At 43.7% G+C, this 19,961-nt stretch overlaps 2 protein-coding genes across 2 annotated transcripts; both read left to right on the top strand.

Annotated features, from left to right (window-relative positions):
* Positions 1-5,251: 5,251 nt before the first annotated feature.
* On the top strand, positions 5,252-6,169 carry LOC139354435 (uncharacterized). The gene has a single exon (XM_070998670.1). The coding sequence runs from the start codon at positions 5,252-5,254 to the stop codon at positions 6,167-6,169; it is 918 nt and encodes a 305-aa protein (XP_070854771.1).
* Positions 6,170-7,867: 1,698 nt separating this feature from the next.
* Positions 7,868-8,289, top strand: LOC139354434 (uncharacterized). The gene is made up of 2 exons (XM_070998669.1): positions 7,868-8,009; positions 8,090-8,289. The coding sequence occupies exons 1-2, from the start codon at positions 7,868-7,870 to the stop codon at positions 8,287-8,289; spliced, it is 342 nt and encodes a 113-aa protein (XP_070854770.1).
* The last annotated feature ends 11,672 nt before the right edge of the window (positions 8,290-19,961 follow it).

The raw sequence follows: 19,961 nt of genomic DNA, 5'->3' as shown, positions 1-19,961 counted from the left end.
GGGTTCTTAGTGCGGCGGAAACTAGATCAGTATACGTTAGCCGCTCTCGAAGACTCAGCCAACTCACCAACAGAAGTCCCGTTGCTGGTAAGTGTTTTAGCCTTTTTAGAACGGCGATCCGGCATGTTGGAAACACTGGACGCTCAACCCAAAACATTGGTATCACGAGATAACATTTGTAAAATTTGCAACATAGCCACACACCGGCCCTTATCCTGCAACATGTTTCGAAGAATGAGTCCAGAAGAACGTCGGCAGGCAATGACGAAGATTGCAGGCTGTGCCAATTGTCTGTCAAACTACCATAAGACAAACAGCTGCCCGTCGCCAATGACCTGTCGCTTTTGCCGTCAACGGCATCATTCCATGTTGCACAAACATCCAGAATCCACGGCGCCGGTTGTTGCCATTGCTACCATAGATCAACCATTGCAAGCGATGGATGCTTCAGATCCAAATCTGCAGACCCCAATGATCAACAAGGTGTCTGCGTTGACCCTCAGCCAACCGCCAAACCCGTACGTATTACTCCCCACAGCCATTGTGGCAATACAAGGACAAACCGCAAGACGAGAAAATTGTCGCGCAGTCATCGACCTTGGCTCTCAGCTTAATCTCATGTCCAGAAGGATGGCGGACCAACTTGCTATCCCCACCTTCAGCACATCACAAGGTATCTCAGGAATTGGAGAAACGGCGCAAGGATCTTCGTCATGGGCACGCGTGCGGCTGTCATCGTTAAGGTCGAACTTTCAGAAGGAGATTGTTGTGTTTATCCTACCACGACTGACGAAGAACCAACCGTCGGAATCCATAGACGAAGGACTTAGTAATCCGAGCACGGTAGTGTTGGCGGACCCCGAATTCGGCCAACCCGGAAGCATAGATTTTCTACTGGGAGCCGAGGTGTATTCTCGATTGATAAGACCCGGACTTATCGGTTTGGGGGATGATAAGCCAACTCTACAAGAAACCACTCTTGGGTGGATTGTGTTCGGCGCAGTGAGGCGACGAGTGCCAGCAGCCATGGCAGGAAATGTCATGACAATCACACGGGAGGATCCATTACCAGCTCTGGAAAAATTTTGGAAGCTAGATACGTTTAACACGGAGGTACCAGCAATGACAGTCCAAGAGAGGCTTTGTGAAGAACATTTTCTATCAAACGTTCAAATCTGCCCGGATCAACGACTAATGGTAAGATTGCCGTTCGCAGAAAATCCAAGGGAGCTAGGAAAAACATTAGCGTTGGCTCAACGGAGATTTTCCAGCCTAGAACGTCGGTTAGAACGGCATCCAGCAATGCTAGAAGGATACGTGAGTTTTATGGATGAGTATGAACGTTTAAACCACATGACGGAGGTACAGCTTTCCAGTATACCAAGGAATCATTATTTTATTCCCCACCATTGTGTCCTAAAGCTCCACCACAAAATTAAGAGTGGTCTTTGACGCTTCGGCTCCTAGCTCAACAGGAAAGAGCCTTAACAACATCCTAAGGGTCGGGCCAACAGTTCAGAGTGATTTATTATCAATTTTATTACGGTTCCGGACTCACCGATTTGTGTTCACAGCAGACGTAGAGAAAATGTATCGACAAATCTGGGTTCATCCTCAAGACAAGGGCTATCAACTCATAGTATGGCGACGAAACCCTCTAGAGAAAATGCGTTACTTCCATTTGAATACGGTGACCTACGGGACTGCATGTGCACCTTACTTAGCAACAAAATTTTTACAACATCTGGCACAGAGAGCGCCGACAAGCCAGCAGCTAGGCGCGGACGCCATTCAGCAAAACTTCTATGTCGACGATTGCTTATCAGGAGCCGACACGCTGGAGGAAGCAATACGGCAACGAGATAAGATTTGTGCAATTCTAGGGTCTGTAAAACTAAGATTGAGGAAGTGGTGCGCACATCACCCAGAGTTACTTAGGGATATTTCAAGGGACAACCAGGCGTTGGACCTCGATTCCAGCAAACTCTCGGATGCAACAATAAAAACACTAGGGATAGTGTGGAATTCTAAGGAAGATAAACTCCAAGGACGCGCGACGCCATACGAACAAGGGACGGTCACAAAACGAGTTGTGTGCTCTGAATTAGCCAAAATATTTGATCCACTAGGGCTACTATGCCCCATAACGACAGCAGCAAAAATATTTATGCAGAAACTATGGCAAAAATCGTTAGACTGGGATACTGAATTGGACAAGGAAGATACAACCCATTGGCAGGCATTTCGAAATGATAGTCAGGTATTGGCTACCATTGAGCTCGCCAGGCATCCGCTTCCACAGGCAGACCCAGCAGCCATCCAACTGAACATATATTTTCTGATGCGTCAGAAGTCGCTTATGGGACGGCTGCTTATCTTCGTACGATAACATCCGCCGGTCCAATAGTAAGTAAGCTGCTATGCGCGAAATCACGAGTGGCGCCCCTAGCAAAACAAACATTGCCTAGACTAGAATTATGTGCAGCGGTCCTAGGAGCTGAGCTAGCAGAAAGAATCAAAAGGGATCTACGGATAAAGATCGATGAAGTCCAATATTGGACGGATTCTACAATAGTGTTAGCATGGATAAACGCAACAGCATCATCATTTCATACGTTCGTAGCAAACCGAATTGCTCGGATTCACGAACTATCAAATCCGGAGCAATGGGTGCATGTAGCATCAGAAGACAATCTAGCAGACCTTGCGTCGAGAGGATGTTCAGCGACACAGCTTAAACATAAGGAGTTGTGGTTTAATGGTCCGTCATTTCTAACAACTAACCAAGAAACCTGGAAACAACAGACTAAGCAGATGCTGAACGCGAAGGACCCAGAACAACGTACTATAACCAATCACGTCCTGAGTCTAATAAAAATCAATATTTGGACCACGGAAATCAGTCACCACGGGTCATTTGACACGCTGGTAGGAATAACAGCCTGGATGTTGCGGTTTGGAAATAATTGTCGACCAGGCAATCAGAGAGAAACAGGACAAATAACTCCGGAACAACGAGCAAGGGCATTACAACGAATAATACGACAGATACAAGGAATAGCATTCCAGCCTACCATAACGCAGTTGCAGAAGAACGGTTGTGTGGCAGTATCAGATCCTTATCGGTCATTAGACCCATTTCTGGACAATAGCAAGGTACTGCGGGTAGGAGGACGACTCCAGAACTCAAGTCTAGCATTCGATGAAAAACATCCTATGTTGCTGCCAGCAGGTCATGAAATAACACGGCGGCTCATATTTGAGAACAAGCATCGGCAGCTTAAGCATTGTGGCCCGCAGGCACTGTTGGCAAACACGCGACAACAATTTTGGACGATCAAGGGAAAACAACTTGCATTGACGACAGTACGACGCTGCATCACATGCTGCCGAGCTCGACCAAGGTTGTTAAATCAGATCATGAGTCCGCTAGCAACCGATCGGGTACAAATTGCAAGACCGTTTAATATTAGTGGGGTGGATTACTGCGGACCATTTTTTGTGCACTACAAAATCCGAGGAAAGAAACCCCATAAGGTCTATTTAGCCATTTTTTGTTGTTTCACCACCAAAGCAGTACATTTAGAAGTGGTGTCAGATCTAACCACTCAAGCATTCTTTGCAGCACTTAAAAGATTTAATGGAAGGAGAGGAGTCGCGAAGAGCATCTATTGTGACAACGCCACGAATTTTGTCGGGGCGAAGAACGAGTTACGAGAGTTAAAAACCACGATATACTCGGATGAAGCTCGAGAGACAATTACTAAAACATGCTCGCAGCTAGGAACAGAATTCCATTTTATTCCACCACGGGCACCTCATTTCGGAGGACTGTGGGAGGCGGCAGTGAAATCAGCAAAGCATTTGTTGATCCGCACGGTGTCAACGGCAGATTTAACATATGAAGAATTAGAAACAGTGATTATCGACATAGAGGCAATACTAAACTCACGGCCTCTTACTCCCATTTCTTCCAGCCCACGCGACCTGTCTGCATTGACTCCAGGGCACTTCTTGATCGGAGGACCAATAACCGCATCTCCCGACATTCATAACAAGGAGGTACGATCGGGTCTAGTAACAAGATGGTAACAAATAGACAAGGTCAGACAGGACTTCTGGAAAAGATTGAGCCACGAGTACCTGCAGGAACTACAAAACCGATCAAAATGGACAAGAAAGCAAAAGACGGTTGCCGTAGGAGACCTAGTGGTAATAAAGGAAGACAACATGCCACCATTACAGTGGCCACTTGGGAGAATAGTGACGGTACACGCAGGAAAGGACGGTGCAATCCGAGTCGTCAGCATCCGGACATCAGCAGGAGAATGCACGAGAGCGATTCATCGGCTGGCTGTGCTACCACTAGACAATCAAAGGGCACCCGAAGAAGTGACAAAGGGTGTCAGAAGATCCCCAAGGTTATGTTCCAATTCATAGTGCTGCTGGCTATTGCCAACGCCACTGAAGCCGTCCCAATCATGGCTGAACTTCCCGTAAAGGTAGGTCCATTACCTAACAATACGGGAACATATGTAGAATTAAGGAATAGAATAGCTCTGATGTCCGCAGAATGGACGATCATATCATATTTTGATCTACGGCTGTTAGCACAGGAGATCACTGCGTTTAAAAAAAATATTGAAGATTTATCAACCTGGTGCCTACGAGGCGGGTCATGTCCAACGATAATACAGGTGCTCGAACAAGAGGCCAGCGAGCTATACGATGGTCAACAGCTGTTCAATCATCAGCGACAACGGAGAGGAGCCCTGAATCTGGTAGGAAATCTCGCCAACGGGCTATTTGGAGTTTTAGACTCTCAGTATGCGCAGAATATGGAAGAGGTCATCCGAAAAATCCAAGCTAAGGAATTGCACAACACTCATTTACTCAGGAATCAGACGTCTATCCTAAGATAGACAGCACCATAAACGTGATGAGAACGAGTAATGATGAAATGGAATGCAGGATAAGACACATGGAAACACACGTCACAGACCTCGAAAATACCATACGAACTGGGAACATAGCGCAGGTGTTATCAGAACTAACATTAATAGCAGGGCATATCAAGAGGACCCAGACGGCAGTCATCAACATCGTAACCGGGTTAAAAAGGGGCATAGTCAGCCCAGCATTAATCTCCGTAAGTCAGCTACAAAGGGAGCTTATAAACATACAGGCCCATCTCCCGAAAGGGAGGCGACTACCTGTTACACATGAGACTATGCATGATATCTATCAAGTAATGGTATCAGAAGTCCAGGAATTGGACAACACCCTCATATTTCATACTAAAATACCATTAGTGGACGAAGAGGAGTACGACGTGTATCAATTAACGCCAATTCCAGTAGCCACCCAAGATCACATAATCGCAACGGAGACAGAGACCAAATATCTAGCGATTAGTGATCATCGAGATCGACACTTCGCACTTACTGTGGAAGAGCTGAACCAATGCACGAAGATGTCAAAGGGACCAATGCTGTGCAATATAAAACCAACGACGTTGGGTCCCGCGCACGAACAGTTCCAATGCGCCCTAGCAGCCGTTCAATCTGAACAAAAATCCAGCTGCAAACCCGAAAGGATTAACACGACAAGCATATGGTACCCTCTTGATGCTCCAAATGCTTGGATTTTTGCTACAACACAAGAAGTAACATTAACCTATGTGTGCGGGGAGGAACGAGGAAAAATACAAGTGCATGATAATGAAATCGTGACAATGAATGCGGACTGCATTGCAAGAAGTCCAGTGGTTACACTACAGGGACACCCAGCGTTAAGATCGACAATAGAGAAAAAACCAGCTACAATTATTACTCATTCGTTCAAGAGTCCAATACAGCAGAGGCAGCAATACACGACCTTACGTAGCAATACAACGAGCAGTCTAAAGCATCTGCAGGGAGAAGTCCATCAACTTCAGGAGCAGCTAGACAGAGGGGAGTCGGAGGCAACCACGAATACGCAGGTGAACTACGTTAACTCAATCTCCATTGCGGCAGGGCTCGAAATATTACTGTTGTTAGCAGCAATTTGTCTACTCATCAGAAAAGGTAAACATACAAAAATATGTCAACAAGAGAACGGCTCGGAACAAAGCGTCACTTCCCCAATACCGATGAGTCGGGTGAAAACGCTGACGACCACAGAATGATAAAAAAAAAAAAAAGAGAGACAAAAGTTCATAACGATAAGAATAAGTAAATCAAAAAAAAAAAAAAAGAGGGAGGTCACTACTCATAACCCGAATCACTAGCGGAGTCGTAATACATCTCGAACGGATCGGCGTCCGGTACTGGAGGACCACTCAAAGTAACGGCAAGCACAGCCAATCGAACAACAGCAAAACGATTGTTAGGAAGAAGGATGAAGGAGCCGTCGTGGACCGTCACACTCCGATTGGGAGGATAACGCAGACCATCTATAACAGGGCCACATGAGGTACGGATCGAGACCGTACGGCGTTTACGACGTACATAGAATCCTGGGATATTATCCAGCAACGACCAACAGGTGGGAATACGAGTGCAACGCAGCGAACCGTCAATGTCCCAAACGACCTCGCAATGGTCTTCAAGCACCATTGCGACAAACTGAGACCCAATAACACAGAACACCGCAGTTTTTATAGATGATTAACGAGACCTCAGCAAAAAAATATATATAGACATATGTAACAGTAAAATAAGCAATTTATTAAGTATTAAACAGTAACAAAGGCAGATCCAACATCGCATTCGACACCGGAATCCGATTCATCATACCAGGATGGCACGTCCGCACGCAAAACAGGGCTGTCACTACGGTGCAAGGCCAGGACAGCACGCCGAAAAACCAAGAAAGACCCGTCGTCCAATAAGAGGAAGGACTCAGGATGAAGTTGGACCACACGACCAGCTCGATATCGCAGGTCGCGCCAAACGAATCCAATCGGACTACGTATCCACAGTTGGTTTTCTCGACGAAATATCTTGGGACCATTTTGATAAAGGAGATGCAGTCCTTGTGGGAGACGAGTAGACTCCTCCGCAGATGCGAACTGAACCACGAGATCAGTACAAGGAACGAGCAACATGGCAGCACAATACGGTGCGGACGCTGCAAGTATGGGACAGCCGGTGGGTCAGCAGTCACAAGCAGCATACCGCTGACACTGCAGCGTAGACGATAAAATGTAGGTGAACATGTCAGTTAATATAGGCACCCAATTTCCGGGTCATGATAGTATTTAAGCTCTGGTCGACAGCTCAATAAAGTCAGTTACAAATCTAAACACTCACAAGTCTTCTTACATTATCACGTAAAGACTCTTGTCAACTCACCCTAACACAGCTCATCGATCGCCTGTGGTCCGGCACCATACACCCCTAGCTATCTGTGTCGCGACGCGAATCGTCCTGTGTTCTCCAGTGTCCCCGTGCTAGCGACAGGTGTGCCATTATCCTCCTGATCCCGCGGCGTGACCTCAACACACTGTTGACCCCGGTTACACGAGTATCCGGCACCCCTACTCACACAGTCCATATCGCCTGTGGTCCGGCACCGTGATACCCATAATCACCCGTGTCGCGACGCGATCCGACTGCAATAAACAGCGTCCCCGTGCCCGCGACGAGCGTCTATACCCCTCCTCGTCCCGCGGAGAGACCCGACCTTGTCCAACTGACTTGGGCAAGAACAGATGGGATTCTGCCTAAACAACGCCGTGGATGAAAGTCGAGCATGGAAGCTCTGGGTTCCCGCCGAGCTGCGACCCGATTTAGTCTGGAGAGCACATCATGCCATAACCGCAGGGCATGGGGGGTTGCACAAACCACTAGCCAAATTAAGACAGTTTTACTATTGGCCAGGGATGGCTGTAGATGTCCAAAAAGTAGTGAAAGAATGCGAGGTCTGCAAGATCACCAAGACAGCCAACAAAAATGACCGACCACCCATGGGAGAACAGCGGGTTACGGAGCGGGATGGCCAAAGGTTGTTCATCGACTTTATGGGTGCATACCCGAGGACCAATGCTGGGAATTCGGTGATTTTCGTATGCCTAGACCATTTCTCCAAGTTTGTCTGTCTGCAGCCGTTGAGACATGCAGAGACATGCATGCTGCAGAAGTCATCAAATTCCTGGAGACCAAAATTTTCCATCAATATGGGGTCCCCGAGTTCATACACTCGGACAACGGCAAGCAGTTTGTGTCTCAAATTTTTGGCGAGCTAATGAACCGCTACGGTATTCGACACGTAAAGACTGGACTCCCCGCAAGCGAACGCGGCTGAGAGGGTAAACCGATCGGTACTCCAAATTTTGCGAGCGACAATTGCCACCGATCAGCGAAATCTGGATTCCCAACTAAGTCGGAACGCGGATGTTTACCCATGAAACAGCCTATCCGATTCTACGAAAACTGTGGGGAATACAGGAAGGAGATCCACAGATAAGTCTCCCAGACAAGATGGAACTTATCCGACAAAAAGTGACCCAAGGATTAAACCGAACTCATGAACGCGCGGAAAAGGTATATAACACCCGTAGCAAGCTCGTAGAGTTTTCCGTAGGACAAGTTGTCTATAGGAAAAACTACAGGCAGAGTAACAAGGCTGACGGATATAATGCCAAGCTTGGCCCGAATCGAATTCGCTGTGTTGTACTCCAGCGTAAGGGCAGAGCGCTATATGAGCTGGGCAATGCAGTGGGGAAAAGTGTTGGGGTATTCCATGCTAAAGACCTGTATGTCGCCTGAATCTCTGAACGTAATCCGACGACTCCAAACTTAGAACTGCGATATTGATAGAACCCCCGATCCCATGATGGGTATAACAGTCATCAGAACAACCCCGATTTAGCTGTAAAAGCCACAACCAGGGACCGACCAGTCACCAGATATGATGCAGTCCTCTTCCATGTACAACCAAGCCGTCCGAGCTGCCCGCCGGCTTCGTCGGCTAAAGGTTAGATACGGGGACCAGGATCTGGTGCTCCTAGTCGAGTGGATGAACGGGCTCTGCCGTAGCATCCACTTGAACGAGCAGTGCTGGAGACAAAGATACCGGACAGGAAATGAAGAACTCGCCGAAGAACTCAAGCGGGAGATCCGTCACCGGCGCCGAGATTAGGAGGAGGATCAGAACCAGTTGCTCGAGTCCAGGAGCAGCTGCAAAGCAGCTAAACACGCATCGCCGGGATACAACGGGAAACGTGGAAAATGAGCAGGCGCATGAATCGCGCGGTCCGATGGCTTTACCTACGAAGCCCTCAACTTGGGATCCAAGCGAGGCAAGAAATAGCAGCCATCGTGAAAATGTAGTATTGTAAATCATTATATTTAATATCAAATGTTAAATAAATAAATATGAAAAAAAACAAGACACAAAATAATTCTTATACTTTTACTTTTTTACCTTTCTTAGCTTTTACACACTTCTACATTTTTATTTATATTACTCTCACTTAACCATATTTTATTATCATTATGAGCCATATTTTTATTTACGGGTATAGGGAGAGTGGGGATAGGTGAACCACTTTGTTTTATTAACATTATTATGTCTGAACAATTCGACGTAAGGGTCTGCTGTATATAGAAATCTAAAAGAGCCCACATTCCTTGGAATATTAAGTATTATGCAAAAATACTTTCTTTTGTTTTGTAAAGTTTATTTGCTTTCCAAATTTTTGTCTCAAACCTATGGAGATAGTTGAACCACCTATCAGGATAACACAAAAACTACAATTGTATAAAAAAGTGTAATTTATTTCTTTGTGGATGCCTTCTTTCTGTTCGAATATAAACATTGCACCTTTACAGCATGAAATCAAACATTACAATTTTGCTATTTATTCTTATTTTTGTTTTTATTCTTTCTTTTTTCGCAGGTTTTCTTGAGTTTTCTTATTGTGTTTTTCCGCGATCAATTTTTCTGCGGTGCAATGATACTCCTTCCTCGTTTGCTTCCGCGAGTCGTCTGTTTTCGTGGTTTAGCCTTTGGTAAAGATACCTTAAATAAAATATACATTTTCTCGCCTGCGTGTTAAATTTAAAGCAGGCACAGCACAGTACTTTTTATTTAATGGGATTATTGAGCACCCCAAATCCCAGACACTAACTCATAACATGTACCTAGCAAAACATAATCAAAGATATCAGAGTCTTAAAGACAAGATTTACCTACAATTTAATTTCCCGTCTGCATTCCCAGGAGAACCGTTTAATATTTGCAGTTTAATTTTCTAATATATACCCTCGTAAGTCCTCTGGCGATTTTCCTGGCAAGAACCCACGCATTCTGATCGTCAAAGGAACATCATCCAGGTCAATATTGGGAGACATTGCGGACTCGACTGAGTTATTGTTCCTCGCAGGAGTGTTCAGGAGCACATTTTCATCTTGTACGATTGCCATTTGTTGAGAATTTTGATTGTGAGTGTTTTCTGTGTTCAAGTCTCTGTTAGTGTAATCACTCCCAAGAAAGTCAGATGCAGAAAACTTTTGTGGGTTGAAGGGAAAAATTCCACTCTTTTCAAAACCTAATTTGATATTTTTCGGAGTAATCGCAGCATCGTGTGCGGAATGCACACATTCTGAAACTTCGTAAATTGTTAGTGGTTGCTTCAAAGATTTGATCATTGCATCCAGAGATCGGTCGGAGAATTGGGCTCCCGATCGTAGACCTTTTGTAAATTGTCGTAAAAAATCTTGACGTTATGAGCATTAAATGACGTAACTCTAGTCAGGCCGCAGTTCTCCGGTTTCCGAAGAGTAATGTCTGGATTTCTTTTGCGAAATGAATGAAACCAGTCCTTACCTGCTGTTTCGTTCTCTTTCCACTGACGTGGCATTTTGATGTCATTTTTTAAGCCCAGCTCGAAAGCGAGCTTTCGACATTCTACGCTGCTGAGTCCGAAGCCCATTTGTGAAGAGCATACGAGGTACTCACACAATTCCTTCTCCTGCTGTTCGGTGAAAACTTGACGTTGTTTAAAATCAGCCTCCAGCTTTGTTTCCTGTCCTTCTTTTATCTTCATGGCGTAGCGGCGAAACGTAGGATATGGAATGTTGTGTACTTTTGCTGCTTGGCGAATGCCATACCCCTTCTCCAGATGATCACGTAATGCGGATTTCATAGTTGCACTGGAAGTCAAGCCTGTTTGGGTTTTGCGTTTGTAGTTTCTCACCATTTTGGCAGACTGCGATGGAAAATTTAGAAAATCAAATTTGGAAAGGTGGTTCATGTATCCCCACAAGTACTGGTTCATGTATCCCCACAAGTCATTAGCCAATTAGAAGTGATTTGAAGAAAACATGAAATATTTAAACTGCGTGAGCCATCCGTGGAAATATCATAATTTGCGTCTACTTACGATAAAATACAATTTTATGAAGTTCAATGCCACTGGCGAAACACGATAAAATTTTTCCAAGAAAACGTTAGGTTACAATTGAAGCTGCAAACGGCGAATACAAACTTCGATTAGCGATAAAAACGACAACAATCGTTTGACGCGACTGTGCGTGCGTGTGAGGTTAGGATATCGACTAAGTAAGCAACACACATATAGATGGCGCACAAAATCATGACAGAAGGTGAAATATTTGTAGTGGTTCATCTATCCCCGTGGTTCACCTATCCCCACTCTCCCCTATATATGTATGTATGTTTCCGTGCGAGGCCGGAAAGCTTTTTCTTTTTCAGCAATAAATATTTTTAATAAAAAAAAATCTACATAATAATAACATAATAAATAAGTAAAATAATTAAATAATAATAATAATAAGCCCGACTAGCTCTTCTGAGACTGGGTTAAAGCAGTGGGTCTAGGCCACATGTTTATGGGCGCCTAAGAAAAATAAGGGGAAGAAGGAGATCTAAAGAAATGGCCGTACGAAGATTTCTTTTGCGAAGTCGACCTGCTCTTAACCGTACTCCAGTAAAGTGGCAAAGTGCACCAGCCGGCCGTTGACTCCTATTATAGGGGAAATGGAGAAACAGTACCCCTAGTTGGGAACACCTAGCTAATTCATCCAATATAGGGGGCTAGCAAAAGCTCTAGTCCGGTATACAAGACCCCAGCCAAATAGAGAAGACAGATAGAAATTTTTCTGATCTCCCTGACAGTGGTCTAGAAGTACAACCACTTCAACACAGACCACGACTGGAAGAAAGCTGGTGTCCAGAAGGATGTCTTGACCGTTTCCCTAGGATCAACTTCACCCAGGAGAACGACCTGGTTACCGGTCCTGCGATCGACCACACTCTGAAGGAAGTCAACCTCCAAAATTCCGAAGGACGAACTCCAAAAGGACTACTCCTAGTTCTAGTGATCCTTAAGGTGGTAAGGATGTACAAGCGCTATGTTCAGAGACGCCGCGACCAGCATCATGCCCTGGAGAAAGTGGTGACCGACATCGGAACATAAGCCGAGCAGTTGCAGTGAAGTGAAGCTGCAAAAAGACAATAGAAACAATAAAAGGCGAATAAATTGCATTCCAAAATTATAAACACAAAGTGAATCGCCAAAAAACAATTACAAACAATTTGCGAATACATGCATTTCTGAATGCAAATGTAAACAGAACCCCCAAATACACACGCTGAACAAGAAATTGGAGCTGCACCGACCAGCCCCAGCCTGAGCATTGGATCTGACGTGTGCCGCAGTGGAACTCACATACGATGCATACATACATACATATCTATACAGCGATAGTTTTTTTTTTTTTGTGTAACGTAATTTTTGTGTTATGCTTTTGTGAACCGCCATCCAACATTTCACGCATATATATATATATATAAACCAATTATAACATCTTCCAAAGCCCAGGATCCGGAGCGTCGAGATCTCATCGCCCAGGATTAAAAGGAGGGTAAGTTTGTCGGAGCACGGTTCCTTTCTTATAAATACATATATATATATATATATATATATATATCCGTGCACCATGATCACTTGAGGAGCTTTAGCAAAGACTATAGACAATAATCCACAATTTAACGTAAGAATTCTATATTTGTTATGAAAAACAACCCTACCAATAACTGTGCTTGAATTAGAGTACTTATATATTGTGACCTTCCGTCTAGATTTTTCACACTTGCCCACTGTAATAAGACCAAAAAGGCAATCATTATCTCTACCGTTCCAACGGTCATTTTCCATTCCCGTTTAGATAAGAATCTATTTTTTTGGGCAATGTTAATACCTTCATAGTTACGACCAAGAACTAATCTTTTAGGAATTCGTATAATAATATTCAAATATAATAATTAATCATATATTATCATTTAGATATACACTCCATTTTTTATATATTTTACGTTTTTATATATACAAATTAAATGTTAATATTTCAGCGGCGAGTATCAGCCTTGTAATTGTATGACAATGAGCGACGTTTGTAGTCGTGATTAGTCAGCACTTTGCTGATGTGTGCACCTTCACAGGTGGTAAATTCGATACTCTCCGCTAACAAAAGTAATTGTCAATTAATTTAATATCCATATGAATTGGCCAACATTATGTTACTCATCCACGGCGTACGCCGGTATAAATATTACCTACTAAATTTGTAAAGCAAAAGAATATCGTAGCTACTGATTCGACTCCATCCGAGTCGTTGTTATCATCATCGTCCTGAATACCAAAGTGATCCAGGAGTCGATCCTGTAAATCGCGCTTTATACCGGCTGTCGGAATATTTAGTTCTGGTAGCTTTGAGATAAAATTTCCTTAAAGTGTATTGATATTAGCTTAACAGTGACAAGTGATGAAGAAGAAGAAAGTGAAGTGTGTAGTCGAGTTTTTTATCAGGCTCCGAGAAAAGTGTCGCTTCTTAAGACACCCGCACCATAAAAAACACAAACTTACGTCCAAACGTCGATGCTGTGCTCACTGACCGCAGAAAACACGGAGGATCCGTAGTGGACCAGCGAACCTCACGAAAATCAGCATTTAGTTTTGCAGAAAGCTGATCTCGGTTTTCACTCATATTTTCAACGAAAGTTGTGGAAAACCGGGAAAAGGCAGGAAAGCGCGGATGAGTTGAACCGGCGTGGGAAGAAGTAAACAAGACTAGAGGTGGTAACCATCAGCTGGTCGCAGCCGCAGTGAGTTGCCTAACACTCAACGAGAATGTTGAACATATCAGGTAGCGGCCACCATGGAAGGGAGCTAGGTACCTTTTTTTTATTAAAATAGAGCATACTGCTAGGCGGGTAAATAATTAGTCATGTCGAGTTCGGATGAAAAAGATAACTACTTATCACCGGTGCAGGCATCACAAAAGCGGAAGCTGGAGAACATGTCCCAAAACAGTGCAGGTGGAACATCTTTGAAGGATCGGACATCCGCTATGTCGAAGCTGCTCGACATAAAGTTAAAAAATCTGCCAACTAAATCGGACGTCGAAGGGCTTAAACAAGAGCTGAAAAGCGATATTGGGGCTATTTCTCTGCAGGTCAAACAGCTTACCGACGACAATGCGCGGCTGAAAGAAGAGGTTATAAGCCTTCGCGCAGATAGAGAAGCTGATAAGCGAACCATGAATATGCTGCTAGAACAACAAAAGAAAAAAAATGTAGTTGTAAAAGGTCTGAAGGTGAAAGAAGAAGAAGAAACTTCAATTAAAAGGTTCAAGGGTTTCCGATGTGCGAAGGCTTAATGAGCGGGATGGCAAAATGATGGTTCTAGGGGAATGTGAATCCCAAGGAGAAGCGGAGAATATTTTGAAGAATGGCCATAAATTGCGCGGAAGTCAGGTGTTCCTTGACAAGTATTTGACATTGGAAAAACAGGCGAATAAAATGGCTCTTTTAGAGCTTAAAAAGTTTCTTCTGGCCGTTCGCAGGGAAACAAAAGTAAAAGTCCAAAACGACAGTATTAACGTAGACGGAAATTGGATGTCCTTTAATAATAATAAGGTGCTTATGTGGCAAGGAAAACCAGCTGAAACAAAATTAAAGGAAATATACGGAAACAGTTTGAAAATGTCTGACAGTAATTATGCGTCCCTAACCAAAAAGTCGAAGGCAAAAAACTAAAAAGAAACGAGAACAAATGTAGTAGATGTAGTCCTTTGTTAAAATGTAGTAAAGTTGCAGGTGCAAATGCGAATGAAGAGGCCGATACCATAAAGAGACTGGAGATCAAAATATTGTCCTATAACGTGGCAGGAATAAAAATAAGCTTATATATAACGATTTCTTTCAGTACATTGCGTTGTTTCAAATTTTCATTCTATCTGAAACATTCCTTGAAGCCAAATTGGATGCTGTCGAAGTCAAATTTTGTGCTTAGATAGGTGCCCGCCATCCGAACTAGCGCAAGAGGACGAGCAAGTAGTGGAATGCTATTTGGAATAAAAAAAGAACTTCACGAGCGGAATATAATCAGATTTATAAATGTAGATGAGACAACTATTATCCAACTGAGGATGGTAGAAAATGAAAACCTGCACCTGCCGCCAGTGTATATTAACTGCAATCATTGGGAAAGAGATTCTGGGAAGTTATATGAGGTTTTAAACCATGCTCGACTAAATGAAAGTGCACTGATCATAGGAGATTGTAACGCAAGGCTGGGTGAAGCTCAACTTCATGGATTCGACCAACAGGTAGTCACAAGCTCTTTCAATGAAGCCCGTAATGCCAAAGACAAAGTAACAGACGCCAATGGCCGGCACCTAATGGACTTGGTCGAGCTGTTTGGCTTCACGGTGGTCAATGGAAGGTCGGCAAGCGATCCTTTGGGCGATTACACTTTTATGAGAGGTGAAGCCCGGTCCACCATCGACCAATGTATGGCACGCGGTACATGGATAGAAACTATCAAGGACTTCCAAGTGAGCAGTCAAATATTCTCTGACCATCTCCCGTTGGAAGTTACAGTCATCCTCTCCACAACATCGGTCGCAAGCACAGCGCCGCTTGGACTTCTACCAAGCTTGAACTGGCGAAATTGAGAGAGTAAAAACTATAGGACAAAGTTGGACCGAAACCTGGCAACAAATTGTGTGGCAGATTTGATAACCCCTGACAAAATTGAAGGATTTCTTACAGAGTACATTATCAATGCCGCTAATAATCGAGGACGAAGAAAGCCCAGAGGCTTTAAGCAAGAGTGGTACACGGAGCAGTGTGAGGCAGCTCGAATACTTTCCTTCAACTTGCTAAGGCAGGCCAAATCAACTAACGCAGCAAGGGCAGCGGTAATGTATCATGAAGCAAACGCCGCATACAAGTTAACTTGTCAAAACGCTCGGACGCAATTTTACATTAACCTAGCGAGATCATTGGATTCCATAACAGATAGCAGGGCATATTGGAGTACTATTAGGAAACGCAATGGAAACTCATTTGTAAAATCAATGGAAGTTAATGCAGATGTTCTAGGAAATCATTTCCGTGATCTTCTAGCGCTTCCGGACTGGAAGCTATCGCCTCACTTTGCAATGCCGTGGGTAAAGAATCGTTCTTTAGATGAATGTGTGACAGGACTAGAAGTGGAAAATGTACTTCCAATGAATACCATCGGAATTCATAAAGTACGCTTCTCCTCAATTTAAAGCCAGCCTTGTCACTGCTTTCAACAAGTTCTTGGGATCGGAAACAGTCCCAAAGAGCTTTCAAAAAGCTATAATTTTTCCCATCTTTAAGAAAGGCGACCCGAAAGTGACATCTAACTAACTAACTTTTCAAAATGCGTTAGCTAAAGTCTTCTCGGCGTTGCTACTCGAGCGGCTAAAAAACTGGGTAAAAAACAAAAACATTCTTACTGAATTCCAAGCCGGTTTAAGAAAAGGATATTCGACAGTAGACAACATTTTCAGTCTTACAAGTATAGCAAGGTCATATATCGATGGTGGGAAAAAGTTATACGCGTTCTTTGTAGATTTCAGAGCTGCCTTTGACTCTATAGACAGAAGAACCCTAAACTACAAGTTCAGCAATATCGGCATATCAACGGCATTTTTGAACGTCCTACAAAGCTTGTACACGGATAATCTGGCGACAGTATGGGATAGAGAACATCTATCCGAGTGGCTTACCACGAAAGCTGGAGTAAAGCAAGGATGTCTACTCAGCCCCCTCCTGTTTTCCCTTTTTTTAAACGACATAACGGATTGCCTGCCTTGCGGTATTCAAATATGCGGATGCTCGATCAAGGCTCTGCTGTATGCAGATGACATTGTGATCCTCGCCGAATCCCCCGTTGAACTGCAAACAATGATTAATGCTCTGCACAAATGCTGTTTGTTATGGGGACTATTAGTAAACACCGAGAAGTCGAAAGTTCTGATTTTCAAGAGGCATTGGAGAAGGCTAGACCAAAACGAAAAGTGGAATTTAGGGCCTATTCAGCTAGAAATTGTCAAGTCGTATAAGTATCTGGGAGTCTGGATTCACCACAAAGGTCGTTTCAACAACCATTTACAGGTGAAACTAGCCATAAACTGCACATGGAAATCGCTGCTAGGAAAAAAGGACGTTCCAATGAGAACTGTTTAGTGCAGCAATGCGGTCAATTCTTTGCTACGGCGCGCAGGTCTGGGACATCTCACCTTATGAAGAAGTCGAAAGCCTTCTAAGATTGTTCTTAAAGAAAATATTTCGTCTACCCAGATTTACTCCGAACAGGATGCTATATCTTGAAACAGGACTGTCGCCGCTGCATATCCTTACAGCTGAAATGCATTTCAGGTATATCCAGAAAGTGGTAACCATGCCCGAACATAGGCTGCCACGAATTCTAGCGAACTTTTTTGGTGCTGGAGCGTAAGCAATGGGTCATAGAATGGGAGACGCTTGCCGAGACCTACGGACCTTCACAATGGTCGCAATGGGCGAAAAATATTCTAGCCCATATGGAGGAAATCTATAGGACTCAGTTCAAAATGGAATCAAGAAGAGGCACAACGCGGATGACTCATAGGTCCCTTAATTATGATCTGGGGCTTGATAACTATTTTACTGACGCTTTCACGGTTGAGAAGATTCTCCCACTAAGCTATATCCCAAACGTGACAGCCAGCGACACGGTGTGCCCGATCTGCAATATGAGGGAGCAGGAAAACGTCGTGCACTTTATAGGACGCTGCCGTATTCTACGGGAGATCCGCCTGCTGCATTTTGGTAAGGCACAGCTGCAACCGCGGGAAGTATTCAATTCGCTGGATGGGCAATGTTGGACAACTCTCTACAGCTACATCAACCAGGCTCTGAGGTACCGAAACAACATTTTAACGGAAAGCTTTTAAGCACTTCATATTATAAACCCAACACGTAAGTCAGCTCACCTAGTTGTTAAACTGATTGGTAGAACGATCTGATATCTGGGGAAGACCCGGGAAGTCAGGTGTAGTACACTGTGCAGTTTTGATACTGGGAAAGCGGAGATCGACAGACGGTTAAAATAACCAAGTCGATAAATTTCATTTCCTTTTTTATTTTTTGTTTATATAAAAATTTGTGAATCTTTTTAATTGTACACTTGAAATGCCGTTTGTTCAATGTTTTTTATAAATAAAGAATACTACTTCTACTACTACTACTACTACAGTGACAATATTTAAGTGTAACAATAAGATTATATGTTTATATGTATAAAGATTATATGAATAACTTTTCAGCTGATGACAAATTTTGGTTTTATACATACAGTCTACTTTCACTGCTTGTGACCAACTTTCAATTTGATTGGGTCAGCGCTCTGATTACCACCCCTTTCGATGCACTGCTTCTCAAGACTGCTTGCCTGCCAATTGGATTTTCTTCTGGACTATTCAACTTTAAAAGTTCTTGCCTTTGCTTGTCCGCTGACGTCGTTGCCTTCCACCAAGATCTGATACTCCAGACTCAGTGCTGCTCTTCTTGGAAATCTTGTCCTCCAGATTCCGTCAACCCGCCTTTGCTCCAATGCCCGCTTCACGCTCCTGACATGCTCCACTCGCCTCTGTCTATCGCTGCTCCCAACGCCTTCCACAGATCAGCCTCTGCAAGTTACCAGTTTACCGTGACTGGCCGGATCTCAGACCGACGCTCTGGGGATCTATGATGCACTACCTCCTGGACTGTAGTCGCTATTGGCTCTAGGCGATTCCCATGCGCGTTTTCACACACACACATCTGCCGAATTCTGGTTTTTGTCGTCGTCTTTTTTGGACACACTGCCAAATTAACTTCGCAGTTGTCTTAAATTGTCATTTCACCAGACTTGAAATTTGGCAGTCTTTGTAGTTGTGTTTGTAAAAACGCACTTCTGCACTCTAATGTTTGGGTCAATCCCGGTTGAGCCCCCAAATTTTAGGAATCATTAGATTCACAATGTTTTATTGGGATAAAGTTTAAGCATAGAAGTGCTTAGATTAATTTTACAGAATTTTTTTTTATGTCACATGAATTGTATTCTTGTCTTCACGAACGCTAAACGAGGACTCCCGGCTCACTAGTGTAGGTATCGGCGGCATTCAAAGAATCGAGTACTTAATCGAGGATTTTTAGATGGCCAACTGATTAAGAGTTACCATATATTTTAACCCGCTGCGAGTGTGCCGTGTAATAGGCCCGCCAGATTTAAATCCTACGTCAATATCTTTCACAGTGTAAAGAAAAAAAATCTAAAATCTATGGCATTTCCTCCGTCCCTTCGCTATCTCATTAAAACAGAAAATTCAGCTCCCGAGATTTCCTACTTATTTGGATCTTATCTCCAGTCAACTTATTATTCTAAACCCTACAATACCACAACACCTTATCCCTATTATATACCGCACGCTAATAGCGTCGTTTTGGAAGGAATGTCCCATGTTGACGTTTCATACTTAGCTGGTCCTGATAAGGTGCCAAGCTGCATTTTAAAACACTTTGCATAGAATCTGTAATTTCCGATTACATATAATTTTAACATATCAATCTCTTTGTCTTGCCTGCCTAGAATCTGCAATGAGTCCTACATA

This window comes from Drosophila suzukii (assembly GCF_043229965.1).
Source record: "Drosophila suzukii chromosome 2 unlocalized genomic scaffold, CBGP_Dsuzu_IsoJpt1.0 scf_2c, whole genome shotgun sequence".
In the NCBI taxonomy this organism is placed as follows: Eukaryota; Metazoa; Arthropoda; class Insecta; order Diptera; family Drosophilidae; genus Drosophila; species Drosophila suzukii.
Note: the sequence above shows the minus strand (reverse complement) of the source record. Positions and strands in the feature narration are given on the sequence as shown.

Excerpts from the sequence above, each read along its gene's own strand:
- LOC139354434 (XM_070998669.1), top strand. The coding sequence starts at position 7,868 with ATGGCTGTAGATGTCCAAAAAGTAGTGAAAGAATGCGAGGTCTGCAAG. Across the intron at positions 8,010-8,089 it reads GTTGTTCATCGACTTTATGG|CCGTTGAGACATGCAGAGAC; the intron begins GTGCATACCCGA and ends GTCTGTCTGCAG.
- LOC139354435 (XM_070998670.1), top strand. The coding sequence starts at position 5,252 with ATGGTATCAGAAGTCCAGGAATTGGACAACACCCTCATATTTCATACT.